Source organism: Rosa chinensis, chromosome 4, assembly GCF_002994745.2.
Source record: "Rosa chinensis cultivar Old Blush chromosome 4, RchiOBHm-V2, whole genome shotgun sequence".
NCBI classification, from domain to species: Eukaryota; Viridiplantae; Streptophyta; class Magnoliopsida; order Rosales; family Rosaceae; genus Rosa; species Rosa chinensis.
In genome coordinates, this window is record NC_037091.1 from 29,917,167 (window position 1) to 29,931,521 (window position 14,355).

The 14,355-nt window shown below is 39.5% G+C and overlaps 1 protein-coding gene across 1 annotated transcript; it reads left to right on the top strand.

Moving 5' to 3' along the window:
* Nucleotides 1-707: 707 nt before the first annotated feature.
* LOC112200845 (probable disease resistance protein At5g63020) lies at nt 708-3,908 on the top strand. Its single transcript, XM_024341850.2, has 2 exons — nt 708-3,505; nt 3,755-3,908. The coding sequence occupies exon 1, from the start codon at nt 792-794 to the stop codon at nt 3,477-3,479; it is 2,688 nt and encodes an 895-aa protein (XP_024197618.1). The 5' UTR covers nt 708-791; the 3' UTR covers nt 3,480-3,505; nt 3,755-3,908.
* The last annotated feature ends 10,447 nt before the right edge of the window (nt 3,909-14,355 follow it).

Below are 14,355 nucleotides of genomic sequence, written 5' to 3' on the forward strand. Positions count from 1 at the left end.
TTGCATACTATGATATTTTAAGAACTCAAACAATTAAATTATGAGGTGAAGAAAGGGGGGGGGGGGGGCAAACCCAACACCTAGAAGCATAACAATTATTCATAGTCTCTCAAACTCATTCATACAAACACTCACAAACCTGGAACAAGATTGCACAAGTATTCAAATATATATATATATATCCTCAACGGAAGAAAAAGACCAGCTAGTGATTCACATATAAGGATTAATTGCTGTAGAAGATGGGGAAGAAAAAAAACAAAGAACAACCCCAGCAAGAGAAATCAATAAATATAAAGAAAAATCATATGAAGAATATACCTGGATGATAAGGTTTAGCTTACTTTGCACAAGAGAAAGAGTGATTTCTTTTTTCTTGGAATGAAAATGGTAGGCTTTAGGTTTTTGCCAGGAGACGAACTCTCCCCCCGAACTAGAACAATAGAGTTTAGGAACTATAGCCGTCGCTTTAATCTGACGGCCATAATAGTAGTAGCTAAAATTTAGGAGGAGAGAGATAAAATTTGACTGAAATTTTGGAGCCATTTTGGAGTCTTACAAGCAGATGCCAGCGTGGAAAAAATTGCTGAGGTGTCGAATTTTGAGTGGTTGGTTGAAGAAATGAGTTGGTATGGTTCCCCCACCTAAGAATCTCTCTAACAACCAATGTGCTGTGTCTTTAGCTTCACAGAAAAAGAGAGAGAAAAACAAAAAAAGAGCCAAAAAAGAGAGAGAAGGGAAGACTTTCCTTCATAGCTACTTTCTACCAGAAATCGTGATCTGCAGGAGCAATGGGTAACATCTTCTCAGTTAATTTGACTTGCGATACCCTATTTTCTCGCTGCTGGGATTCCATAGCTAAACAAGAACAACTCTGCATAAGTCTTGAAGAAAACCGTGAAACTCTGCAAACTTCCTTGGATGATTTGTTGGCTTTAAGGAATGATGTGAAGCAAAGGGTTGATGATGCTGAGAAGCTGCCGCAAATGAAGCAGACAGAGCAGGTACAACGCTGGATCTCAAAAGTGGAAACTGTAGAGACTGCAGCTAATGCAGTTTTAGCCAGTAGCATTCAACAAGTCGAGAATGGAGGCTGCTGTTCTAATAACTACTTATCCAGTTACAAGTACGGAAAAAGAGTGACTAAATTATTGAGAAAAGTCACTAAATTACAGAGCGAGGGAGTTTTCAAAGAGGTGGCAGCACATAAACTACCAGCAGCTCTGGACAGTGAAAAACCTATGGAGCCAACAGTGGGCATGGAATCGTTGTTTGATGAGGTTTGGGGCCACATTGAAGATGAAGATGTTGGAGTAATTGGCTTATATGGTATGGGAGGGGTCGGCAAGACCACTCTCCTCACCAAAATCTATAACAACTTCCTTCACACTCTTAATAATTTCCATTATGTGATCTGGGTGGTGGTCTCCAAGGACACCACAATTGATATCGTTCAAAATAAGATTGGTGAACAGATTGGGTACTCAACTGACGCATGGAAGCATAAAGAGCAGCATCAAAAAGCTGAAGACATCTTCAGAGTCTTGAGTAGAAAGCAGTTTGTTTTACTATTGGATGATATATGGAAGCCGGTTGAAATAACCAGAGTAGGGGTTCCTATTCCTAACAAGCAGAACAAATCAAAAATGGTCTTCACAACTCGTTCTGAAACTGTTTGTTGTCATATGGATGCCCAAAAAAGGATAAGGTTTATGTGTTTGTCACGGGAAAAAGCATGGGTTTTGTTTCGGGAGAAGGTTGGGGAAGAAGCTCTTTCAATTCATCGAGATATCCCGGAACTTGCAAAAGCTGTTGCAAATGAGTGTGGTGGTTTGCCACTAGCATTAATTACAGTTGGCCGATCCATGGCTTGCAAGAAGACACCCCAAGAATGGAGTCATGCAGTTCATGTTTTGAAGAACTCTGCTGCAGAATTTTCAGGTATGGGAGATAAGGTGCTTCCTCTTCTGAAATTTAGTTATGATAATTTAACCAGTGAGAAAATCAAATTCTGCTTCTTATATTGTACTCTATTTCCGGAAGATTTTCCCATATATAAAGAGGACTTATTATATGGTTGGATGGGTGAAGGGTTATTAGATGGTTATAGCAGTATAGATCAAGCACAAAACGAGAGCTACGATATTATAGGCACTCTAGTTAATTTATGTTTGTTGGAAGCTGATGGAGCTTGTGTAAAAATGCATGATGTGATTCGTGATATGGCATTGTGGCTGGCCTGTGACGTTGAAAAAATAAACCAGAGGTTTGTTCTGCATGCAAGTCTCAAATTGAGTGAAGCAATACCAGATACCATCACAAAATGGAGCGGAAAAAGAATGTCATTGATGTGCAGTGGTATTGTTTGGCTAGATGCTGCACCAAAATGTCCCAATCTGCTCACCTTGTTTCTTGGAAGAAATAATCTGAAGTCTATTGTGCGCGGATTCTTTGATCAGATGCCAGCCCTCCGAGTATTAGATTTGTCTGGAAATCCAAATCTAGCAGAATTGCCGTCAGGAGTTCAATATCTGGTTTCATTACAACATCTCAATTTGTCAGGAACTCGTATTAGAGCCATTCCGGAGGATCTCAAGACCTTGGTGAAGCTAAAATATTTGAATTTGGAACATATGTTAGAGCTTGATTATCTACCTCAATATATCATATATTTTCCGGTGCTTAGAGTTTTGAGGATGCTCAATTCAGGTTCTGTTGACCGAATTCTTTTCTGTGGTGATAAGAAAGCCATGGTAGCAAATCTCTGCATTTTGGAACGCCTTTACGTCTTTACTTTGAGCACAGAAAGTACCTCTTGTTTCCAAACCTTGTTCAATAGTGACAGTTTGTTGACATGCACTCAGTCTCTGCACATCAATGACGGCAACAACCAATTGAGCTCTCTTGATATTACAAATTTGGGGAACAGGAAAAATCTTCATTCTCTTTGCATTTCCAATTATCCTAAATTGGAACAACTGGAGATTAATTGGGCAGGCGCAGCAGCTAGTACAATGAACTCAAGGGTCAGAAACCAGACTCGCTTCCTTGGCCTTCAAGTTGTTTCTGTATCAAAATGCACGGATCTCAAGGACTTGACATGGCTCATTTTTGCTCCACGTCTCATCCATGTAAATGTGACTGTCTGCTACAAAATGGAGAAGGTGATTGATTTGGAAAAACTGGGTGGAGTGGCCAATGCGCTAGATGAGTTGAACCCATTTGCAGAGCTTACATTTCTGAATTTGAAGCATCTTCCAGCGTTGAAAAGCATATATGAAAATGCCTTGCCATTTCCATGTCTAAAGGAAGTCAAGATAGCTTCATGTCCTGCATTGAAGAGGCTGCCACTCAACTCTAGCAGTGCCCGAGGATGTAATCTTGTTATTGAAGGAGGAGAAGAATGGTGGAATGCCTTGGAGTGGGGGGATGAACTTGCTCCAAATGTTTTCCTTCCCAGCTTCAGAACCCGTAACTGAGGGGCTTTTCTGGTGTCCACTTCCAGGTAACTAAACTACTTTTACCAATTTACTTGAATGTAATCTAAAAGACATGAATATATTCTGAAAGATGCCCATGTTGTCACATGAATAAGCTATGAAAAAACCAATTCAAGTTAAATTCATCTGCTTAGTTAATTCCCTGATTTGTAGTTAGTAAAATGTATAGGCGGTGATAAAAATGTTGGAAATTTGTGGGGTGTAGATGCTCCTTTGGACATCCTTCGATCATGTACTTGAATTTTTTTTTTCAGCTAATCCGGCCCCCGATTTGGTGTTGGCAGAACAAGGCTCTATTCGTTGCAACTGCGACTTGGACTGAGTTCATGTGAAAGATATTGTGCTATAATTATGGATTGCTTGTATTCTGTTATATTACTATTATTTTACGAGACTCTAAATATCTGAGATTGTAATAAGCTCTCTGGGACGAAATGGTGTTAGCTCAGTGGTTAGAGCACCCGCTACCTATGTACGAACTCATGGGTTCGAGTCACCATGGGGGCAGGAGTGAAACCATTTGATCCTCTTTCAATTTTAATTTTAATTAAAAAAAAAAAGGTTCTTTGGTTTCCTGGACTTTCTATTACTTATTTGCCTAACATTCATTTTGGGTAAGAAATTACATATGCGTTATGCTTTAATTTTCTTTTTATTTTTGCTTATTTAATTATGATTTATGAATTCCCTTCAACTTGCCTCTTCTCACCTCATTTGAAAAACGAGATACACACGAAAATGGGCAAATTCCTAGCCACTTCTTTTGGCACATTTTAAATTTTCAAAAAGAGAATGAACAGCAGGACATTTTTAGAAAAAAAAACTAAGAGACGGATTTTTTGTCGTCATCTGCCCGCTAAAGCTAATTGTTTCTTGTACTCTTTTATTTTTGGATTAGGATTATCCTCAATTTTATCAATAGTACCTTAACTTCATTTTAATTACAACCAACACCTGAACTTATCAATTTCATCTTTAATGGTACTCATCGCTAATTTCCGTTAAACTTCCGTTAAAAATTGACATGATCTCTTTTTAAGGATAGTTTGACTAAGTACCCATTCAAATAATTTTGTCTATTAAAAAGTCTTAAATAATAGAGATATTTAAATCAAGGTCCAATTTCGTAGTTCAATAGTAGATGCAGTCCGGTCACTTTTTCTTTATTAATTGCAGTCCATTGACTATTTGTTCTGTCCAATTTGCCCCTTCAAGTCAAGAAAGGAAACAAATTTAAATTACCTGATTTTGCGAAATTTTCATTATTATTATTTTTTATTTTTCAAATATTGAAATTGAAATTATTAATTATACATAATCATTCCAAAAATCATGAATAAATATAAGAGATATTTAAATCAAGGTCTAATGTTGTAGTTCAATAGTGGATGCAGTCCGGTCACTTTTTCTTTGTTAATTACGGTCCATTGACTATTTGTTCTGTCCAATTTGCCCCTTCAAGTCAAGAAAGGAAACAAATTTAAATTACCTGATTTTGCGAAATTTTCATTATTATTATTTTTAATTTTTCAAATATTGAAATTTAAATTATTAATTATACATAATCATTCCAAAAATCATGAATAAATATAAAATGAACATAACTAAACAATATAAAACTTAAAGAGAGTTTCTATTTGGACCTCCAAATCTGCTCACTTGAGCTCACTATGTTATGAATTATTAAATGACATATATAACCTACTATAAAATGACTATTAGGGACAATAATTATACCAAAAAAATGGTTATATTTATTTTCTCTAGACTTTCCAATTCAATAATATTAGATTGCATTCTCTATTATTTTCCCTATCTATTTTCATTTTCCAATTTCACTACGTACTCATTAAAGCATTCATATATATATATATATATATATTAAGAAATAAAACTATGATTAAGATAAAAATGTATGATATGCATATTGAACGCATATTGGTCAGGGAGAACAAAATAAATTGTATTATGCTCTAAATCTAAATCTGTCTATTATATTTGTAAAAAGAAGAAGAAGAAAAAAAGAGCTAGCAAATAAAAATAAATAAAAAATATTTAAATAATTAATCATGAGGTACAGAAAATAGAGAAACATTAAGAAAAAATTATTAATCTTTTTTTTTAACAGCTAAAAAAGAAAAAGTAAATAAAAAAAATCACATAATAGTTCATGTTATTTTATTTTTATTAATTTTTAAAACTCAATACCTTGTGTTTGATTTTTTTTTATTGGATAAGAGATTTATGTTATCTGATTAAGGAATAGAGATGTAATTAAGATTTATAGAGTAATTAAATCATTGAAATGACTAAGTTTTTTTATTATAAAGATCTTAGTTTGTTTGTAAATTAATTATATGAGTGAGGTTATTTGAGGAACTTTAGTGAGGTTTAATGAGTAAATTTAGTATTTGAAAATTTGATAGGAGGTGTAAAAAGCATAGAGGTCAAGTGAGTAAATTTGGAGGTTCCAATAGAAAAACTCAAACTTAAAACATCAAGTCAACCTAAGTAATAATTAAAAATCTTGAAATTATTTAAGGAAAACTGAATTGGGAGAGAATTGAGTCGTACTTTCATTGATAATAGGGGTCTCTTTATATAGAGGATACAACCATAGAGACAGAGTTGTACATGGAAACATAATCGTACATTGATTGGATATCTCCTAAAATTCTCCGAGAATATCTATAATATAAACCCTATTTCAACTAGAGCAAGTAACCTCGAGTTTGGGCCAGACACATATTCTGGATTTACTTGAACACTCCCCTCTCATTGCCTCATTAAAACCTTGCCGAGTAACAAAAACCTAGTGGGACAAAAATAACCTCGGTCGAAGGGGAAAAGGAGCACAACACACCCTTCATGTTTCGAGACCATACATGTAGACACCTCCCCCTGATGTCTGCATCTCCCCTTGACGACTATGGTCATTGGAGTTCGGATAACTTCCGCAAACGATGCTACCAACATGTTTCTCGAAAGTGGAATTTAGGCAATGACTTAGTGAGCAAGCCTGCCGCACTGTCCCCAGATTGAACCAAGTTCACTTTGATCTTGAGGAGAGTTTGTTGTTGTTGATTATACTTGGTGTAGTCGCTTTTGATGTAGCCTTGCTTCAAAACAAGCAGCATTATCCTATATGCTCGTAGGCTCATCTGTGGTAGACTTTAAACCACAATTGTTTCGAACATGCGTAATTATGGATCCAATCCATATACATTCACGAACCACTTTGTGAAGAGCAATAATCTCTGCATTGTTCGAAGATATAGCGACTAGGGTATGTTCTATAGACCTCCAAGATATCACGGTCTTTACCCATGGTGAACACTTAACCAGTTTGGGAATGACCTTTGTATGGGTCAGAGAGATACCCAACATCAACAAAACCTTCCAAAACACGTGTCGTTTTGGGATGGGGATAGTGGACGCAGGCTAGTGTTAGCGGCGTTCCTGGTGTGTGATGGGTCCGAATCCATCATCTCTTTCTAGGGATAGAACAAGCCCATATCAATCATACATCTCAAGTATCGAAAGATATCTTTTACACCAATCCAATGGCGTCGTGTTGGCGCATAGCTATATCTAGCTAATAAGTTCATGGCAAATGAGATGTCCGGTCTTGTGCATTGAGCTAAGTACAATAATGCGCATATTGTACTCAAGTAAGGCACTTCTGCCTCTAGCACATCTTCAGGATCAAGACTACGGACGATTATGAGGGTGCTTGAAGGCTTGACCTTGTCAAAATGCCTAAGCATCTATCGACACGATGCTCAAGTTTCAAATTGAGACATAATCGTGTTCTCCCATAATCCTTCATCTCAAAATCGGATTTCAAGTGTTCAGCGGTTTCCCTTAACTTTTTAAGGGCTTCTGATGAAGATCATGTCCAACATGAACCACAATAGAATCCGAAACTTGTTATGAAAACGCGTGGGCATATCCCTTTCCAATCAAGTAGTCACTTTAGTGAGCGTTCCAACCTTATTGTAAACGAGCTCCGTGGTCTAGAGCCACTTGACTTGGGTAAATGAAGTTCACCATGAACCTTCATGTATATTCTATATCTAGATCCCCATATAGATACGTAGTGACCACATTTGTAAGCTGCATGTTCAGTTATTCAGAAACTACCAAACTAACAAGGTAGTGGAGTGTAATGACATCTATTACGAGAGAATATGTCTCATCGTAGTCGATTCCAGGGCATTTTGTGAGAAGCCTTGCGCCATAAGGCGAGATTGCCATATCTTTTTCTCATCACGCTTTCTAACGAAGACCCATTAGTCAATAAGTTTTATCTTAGGAGGTGTTGGCATCACTGGCTCAAAAACCTTCCTCTTAGTTAGAGAATCCAACTTAACCTGGATCGCATCTTTCCATTTAGGCCAAATCTCTCTACGTTGACATTCATTCATCAACGGAGTGTGGTTCGATATCATCGGACTCAACAAACTCATGTGCAACGAAGGGCGTGACTACATCATCAATTATGATGGAGTTTCTTGTAGATACCAAAAATTTAATGAAAATAAAATTCATTAAATAATTCGGTCAACACTTGAAATTATGACCGAACAAATTTAGTAGGCATGTGGGTCCCACAAAATGTGCACATGGCTTATGAGTAAACAGAACCAAGCAGACTCACGGAATGACACGTGGCGGCATACAAAAAGCCCGACGGCAATAAAATAAATTTGTTCCAACTTAATATGTTGATATTAAGGCGGATCAATTAAATTAAATCAATTGATTCCAAGTCAAATAAAGTATTAAATTTCGTCCGTTGATTAGATGTCAATTTATTTAAATTGATAATCAAGATGAAAATCAGCCATCAAATTAATTGGCTAATTCCTTAATAGTCGTGATTAAATCAGTTAATTAAACCTGATTGATTTGATTATACTATTAATGAAATACAATTAAATTCAGCCATCAAATTAATTGGATAATTCCTTAATAATCGTGATTAAATCAGTTAATTAGGGCTGATTGATTTGATTATGTTATTAAGGAAAATACAATTAATTACGTGTCATCAAGGCATTCCAAATGAAGAGAGACGCCGACACTATAAATACCCCCTCTCAACTCGAGAGAAGGACTTCAGCCAAAAATAGAGAAGAAGACACTCTCAAAATTTCTAAAGACTCCCAAGCTCGTGTGAAGAACCATCAAGCTGCCAAATAGCCAGTTCCTCACCAAACTCAAGTCAAAACGTTCGTCACGTGCCAACTCTCGTGACCATCTTCCAACTCAAGATCAAGCGTCAAGCCCTTGAGTGAAATTCATCGTCGCAGATTGAATCAGAGGATTACCAAAGATTGTAACCCGCACTTGAATTAATCAAATTATTATTTTTTGTACACGTGTTTGCATCTTGTTTGTTTTCAGATTTCCGTGTTTACTAACTGGCACAACCAGTGGGACCTCTGTGCCTCTCATCTCCTTCTCTGTAAGACGATTCCAAACAAATCCGTTCGAGCAATGGCTTCCAAGAACACTCAAGTCATCTCGAAGAACAAGTCCTAGACAACGACCTCAAAATCGAGCAGCAGCTCATCGAGTCACGTCACTCGAAGCATGGCAAAGGTTCAGCCTACAACATTTGTGGCTTTGCCTTCGAAGCCTCGCCAACCAATCATCACCCTAGAAAGTTTAGGGGCAGGGAAGCATGTCCCTCGAAGTGAAGAGAGAGAAGCTCCAAATACAAAATCAAGGGAGCGGTCGTTCTCACCTGCCTCTGATGACAATTCAAGCACTGGATCATACCATGGAAGTCCTGATCCTGAAGAAAATAACACTTCTGGGATGCGGTCAGACAATGCGTGTCACCTCTCAGCAATGCAAGTCATGATGACTGGGGCAACCACGCTCGAAGAGCAGGTAGCTAATCTGATGGAGGTGGTTCAAAAGCTCACTAATACCATTGAAGAAAAAGATATGCAGATTGCTCAACTTTGGAGCAGGCTCGAGAAACAAAATGATGAGGATTCTGCTAGGATTCCATACAAGAATGACAAAGAGAAACAAGAAGAAACTTCAAAGACAAATGACAAAGACAGTGAAAGTCCACTTGGTTCTTTGTTTGTCCAGCAGCTGCAAGACATAATCAATAACTCCATTAGAGCTCAATATGGAGGTACCTCTCGTGATTCTCTCACATACTCCAAGCCATACACAAAAAGAGTGGATAGCCTGAGGATGCCATATGGGTACCAGCTGCCCAAGTTTCAGCAATTCTAGGGGAAGGGCAATCCAAAACAACATATTGCTCATTTTGTCGAGACTTGCAACAATGCTGGGATGGAGGGAGATCATCTTGTTAAGCAGTTTGTACGTTTATTAAAAGGAAATGCCTTCGAATGGTACATTGATCTGGAACCTGAGTCGATCGACAGTTGGGATCAGATGGAGCGTGAGTTCCTGAATCGTTTCTATAGCACAAGACGTACAGTGAGCATGATGTAACTTACTAGTGCCAAGCAATGGATGAATGAACGCGCAATTGATTACATCAACAGATGGCATTCGTTGAGTCTCGATTGCAAAGATCGACTGTCAGAAGTATCTACGGTGGAAATGTGCATCCAAGGCATGCACTTTGATTTGCTATACTTCCTAGGGAATCAAGCCCCATAATTTGAAGAGCTGGCTACGCGAGCACACGACATGGAGTTGAGTATAGCTAGCCACAAAGGGAAGAAGGAGTCAATTGTTGACCAAAGGAAAGAAAAGGTCTTCGGAAGCAAGTTTGACAAGGCACTGAAGAAATCTACAAAAGAATCGATGGCCGTCAACATTGCCCCAATCAAAATCTCTACACGAGATAAGGAGGTTATGAAAGCAGAGCCAATTCGCACCTATGACAGGACAAAGCGTTCATTGAAGGAATGGAAACAAAAGACATATCCCTTCCCATTTTCTGACGTGGCAGGCATGTTGGAAGATTTACTTGAGAAGAAGGTAATAGAACTCCTAAAATGCAAGCAACCCGAGGAAATGCATAGTGTCAAGGACCCGAAATACTACAAGTACCACAGCCTCGTCAGTCACCCAGTGGAGAAATGCTTTGTTCTGAAAGATTTAATAATGAATCTCGCCAAGCAAGGAAGGATCGAGCTAGATGTCTACGATGTTGCTGAGGTAAACTACACTACCATCATGTTTGGTTCATTCAAGCCTGCCCCGTTGCCTCCTCTTCCAATGAAAGCACCATATCAGCTTTCGAGAAAGACATGCATGAAGTCAAAGTTGGAGGAAGTCAAGCCAACCCAGCAAGCGAGCCTCGCACCGGTTGCAACCCCTAAAATTGACTCAGTTGTTGATGACGAGGGATGGATACTTGTCACTCGAAAGAAGGCACGCAAGAGCCCATCGCCATGGGTACCTATCACTTAAGAAAAATATAAGCAGTCACAAGAAAATCGTCAGTGTCTCGAGAAAGATAAGACAAGATTTGTCAAAGAAAGGGGTGATCCTTTTGTTCGAAGACCTCATCAACAAAAGCCTTTCCCAAGAAAGGCAACAAACAAGAGAAGGTGAGAGCTGCCCACATGACAACAAGCTATGAAATTGGTTCGAAGGATTCTGCCAAGGCTGAGTTAAGCACGGTCAATACGAACCAAATAACAGAGGAGAACGAGGTGTTGAAGCAGTTAGAAGACCTGCCATTGCACTTTAGCATTTCCGATCTATTGCAATTGCCAAAATCGACAAGATGTGCTTTGGCACAGGTGTTGATCGACATGGGCAAGAACTCCACAGACATTAACAAGGTGAAACCGAAGGAATGCATCACGTGTATTGCAGATTGTGATGCCATCCACTTTACGAATGAAGACCTTTAGTTAGGCTCTAAGCCGCATAATAGACCTCTCTTCGTGTCAGGGTATGTGCGAGATCAAAAGATAAACCGCATGCTTGTAGACGGAGGGTCCGCTGTAAACATCATGCCAAGATCAACTATGAAGCAACTTGACATCAACATGGAGGAGTTCTCCCGAAGTCGGCTCATGATTCAAGGCTTCAACCAAGGGGGACAAAGAGCCATAGGCATGATCAGAGTAGATATGACAATTGGAGAAATGAAGTCGAACACTTTGTTTCACGTGATCGATGCGAAGACCTCCTACAATTTATTGTTGGGGCGACCATGGGTTCACGAAAATGGTGTCGTTCCCTCCACTCTTCATCAATGCTTCAAGTTCTATGATGGTGGAGTAAAAACAGTAGCAGGTGATACTAAACCATTCACTGAACCTGAATCTTACTTTGCGGATTCCAAGTTCTACATGGATGATGAAACAATAAAGGAAGTTCTCCCAGTTGGAGTACCTTCTACAGGGAAGACTGCAGAGGTGTGTAATAAGGAAGTGGAATCCAGCATAGCAAGAAATTCCACTGAGGAACCACATAAAGTTTCGTCGGAAACTAAAGTGACAGCTTTAAAGAACAAAATCAGCTCCTCTGCTCCAGTTCTTCATTACGTGCCAAGGTCTAGGCGAAAAGAAGGGGACTCTCCTTTTGTGGAGGCAAATGAGCAAGAAAGTCCACGAAAGCTAGATGAGAAGGACGTAGAATTGTTAAAAGAAACATCAACCATACCGTTGACGAAGTTAAGCAACGTAACTCCCACCAAGCAGCCGCTAAAGGCGTTTGTCCAAGCGATTCAAGGCAAGACAGAGCATGGGACACTTCCTGACAAAAGGACAAAGGAAGGATTCAACCCTAACGCTTACAAGCTGCTAGCAAAGGCTGGATATGACTTCGGTTCGTCAAGCAAGCAAGGTGGCCAAGTAATCCCTGGTAAAAAGGTGCATGAGCTTAATGAATCTCAAAGGAGGTTGAGAAAGCAAGGATGCACAGCTGACCCTGCTAAAGCAGGTCTTGGTTTTGTACCAGGCAAACCAATTAAAATTTCAGGAAGAAGAAAAGTTGCGAAGGCAAACAAACAACACATTAGTGTTGAAGTAATAGAAGAATAGACTCAAGGATCTGAAACTGCCCCTCTCATTTCTACACTTGATCGCATTCGTCCTAATTCTCAAGCTGCGATGCCTGAACAAGTTGATGAGCTGGCACCTCGAGTCTCTGTATTCGATCATGTCAACACTTCAACAAGCCGAGTCTCAGCACCCAAACGACTACTCGAGCTTCCGTGTTCAATAGGTTGTCATCTTCCGATGAAGGAAATAAGAAATCTGAGTCAGCCCCTCGAAAGTCAGCACTTGAGAGGATACAAGCACCCAAAGAGCAGCGAAGGCGAAAAAGAAAGGAGATTGATGACCAAGGAAATGACAAAGAGATCCGAAGTCTCATTCCGTCACCCATGAAGCGACGCTCTATGTTAGAGGTGAGCTCAAGCGAACAACTCAAAGTGAAGGAGCACACTATCGTACTCACTGGCCAAGTTGGAACTAGTAATGTTGATGGCAATGGCGAAGATGAGATTGTACAATCTGCCTATCATATCACGGTAGCAGAAGCAGATGCTTTTGAAGAAGATGACCATGATCATTCCGAGGATGAAGTAGATGAAGCTCCTCCAGAACTGGAAGACGGGGGGCAAGCCACTGTCGACGAGCTTAAAGAGCTCAATTTGAGAATTGAGGAAGATCCAAGACCTGTCTTCGTGAGCGCTTCGCTGAGTCATGAAGAAGAAAAGAAATACTATGATCTGCTGCTTGAATATAAAGACGTCTTTGCATGGACGTACAAAGAAATGCCTGGTCTTGACCCAAAGGTAGAGGTTCATCGTCTTGCAGTTAAACCTGAGGCTCGACCGATCAAGCAAACACAACGACGCTTTCGGACAGAACTCCTTCCTCAAATTGAAGCTGAAGTTGATAAGTTGATTACTGCGGGTTTCATTAGAGAGGTTCAATATCCTAAGTGGATTGCAAACATTGTTCCTGTCAAGAAGAAGAACGGACAACTCCGTGTATGTGTGGACTTCCGCGACTTATATGACTCGTGTTCGAAAGATGACTTCCTTTTGCCCATCATTGAACTCATGGTGGATGCAACAACAGGGCATGAAGCTTTTTCCTTCATGGATGGGTCATCTAGGTACAATCAAATTAGGATGGCCTTAGAAGATGAAGAGCTTAATGCGTTCCGTACTCCCAAAGGCATTTATTGCTACAAAGTCATGCCATTCGGGTTGAAAAATGCTGGTGCAACATATCAACGTGCTATGCAGAAAATCTTCGAAGACATGCTTCACAAGTACGTGGAATGTTATGTCGACAATTTAGTGGTCAAGTCAAAAAGGAGGACGGATCACTTCCAAGACATACGAAAGGTGTTTGATAAACTACGCAAGTACCAACTCAAGATGAACCCCCTCAAATGTGCTTTTGGAGTTAGTTCAGGCAAGTTTCTTGGATTCATTGTGGAACATCGTGGCATTGAAGTAGACCAGTCAAAGATTAAGGCCATTCAAGACATGTCTGAGCCAAGAAATCTATGCGAGTTAAAAAGTCTCCAAGGACGACTTGCCTTTATTAGACGGTTTATATCAAACCTCGCAGGCCGTTGTCAGCCGTTTAGTCGACTTCTGAAGAAGGATGTGCCTTTCGTATGGGATGAAGCTTGCCATAACGCCTTTGAAAGCATAAAGAAGTACTTGGCAAACCCTCCAGTGTTAGGTGCACCCCTCCTTGGGAAGCCGCTTATCCTCTACATTGCTGCTCAAGAGCGATCACTCGGAGCACTCCTAGCCCAAGAAAATGAAGCAAAGAAGGAGAGGGTGTTGTATTACTTGAGTCGAATTCTCATAGGACCGGAACTAAACTATCCGCCGATAGAGAAAATCTGTCTCGCACTCGTCTTAGCC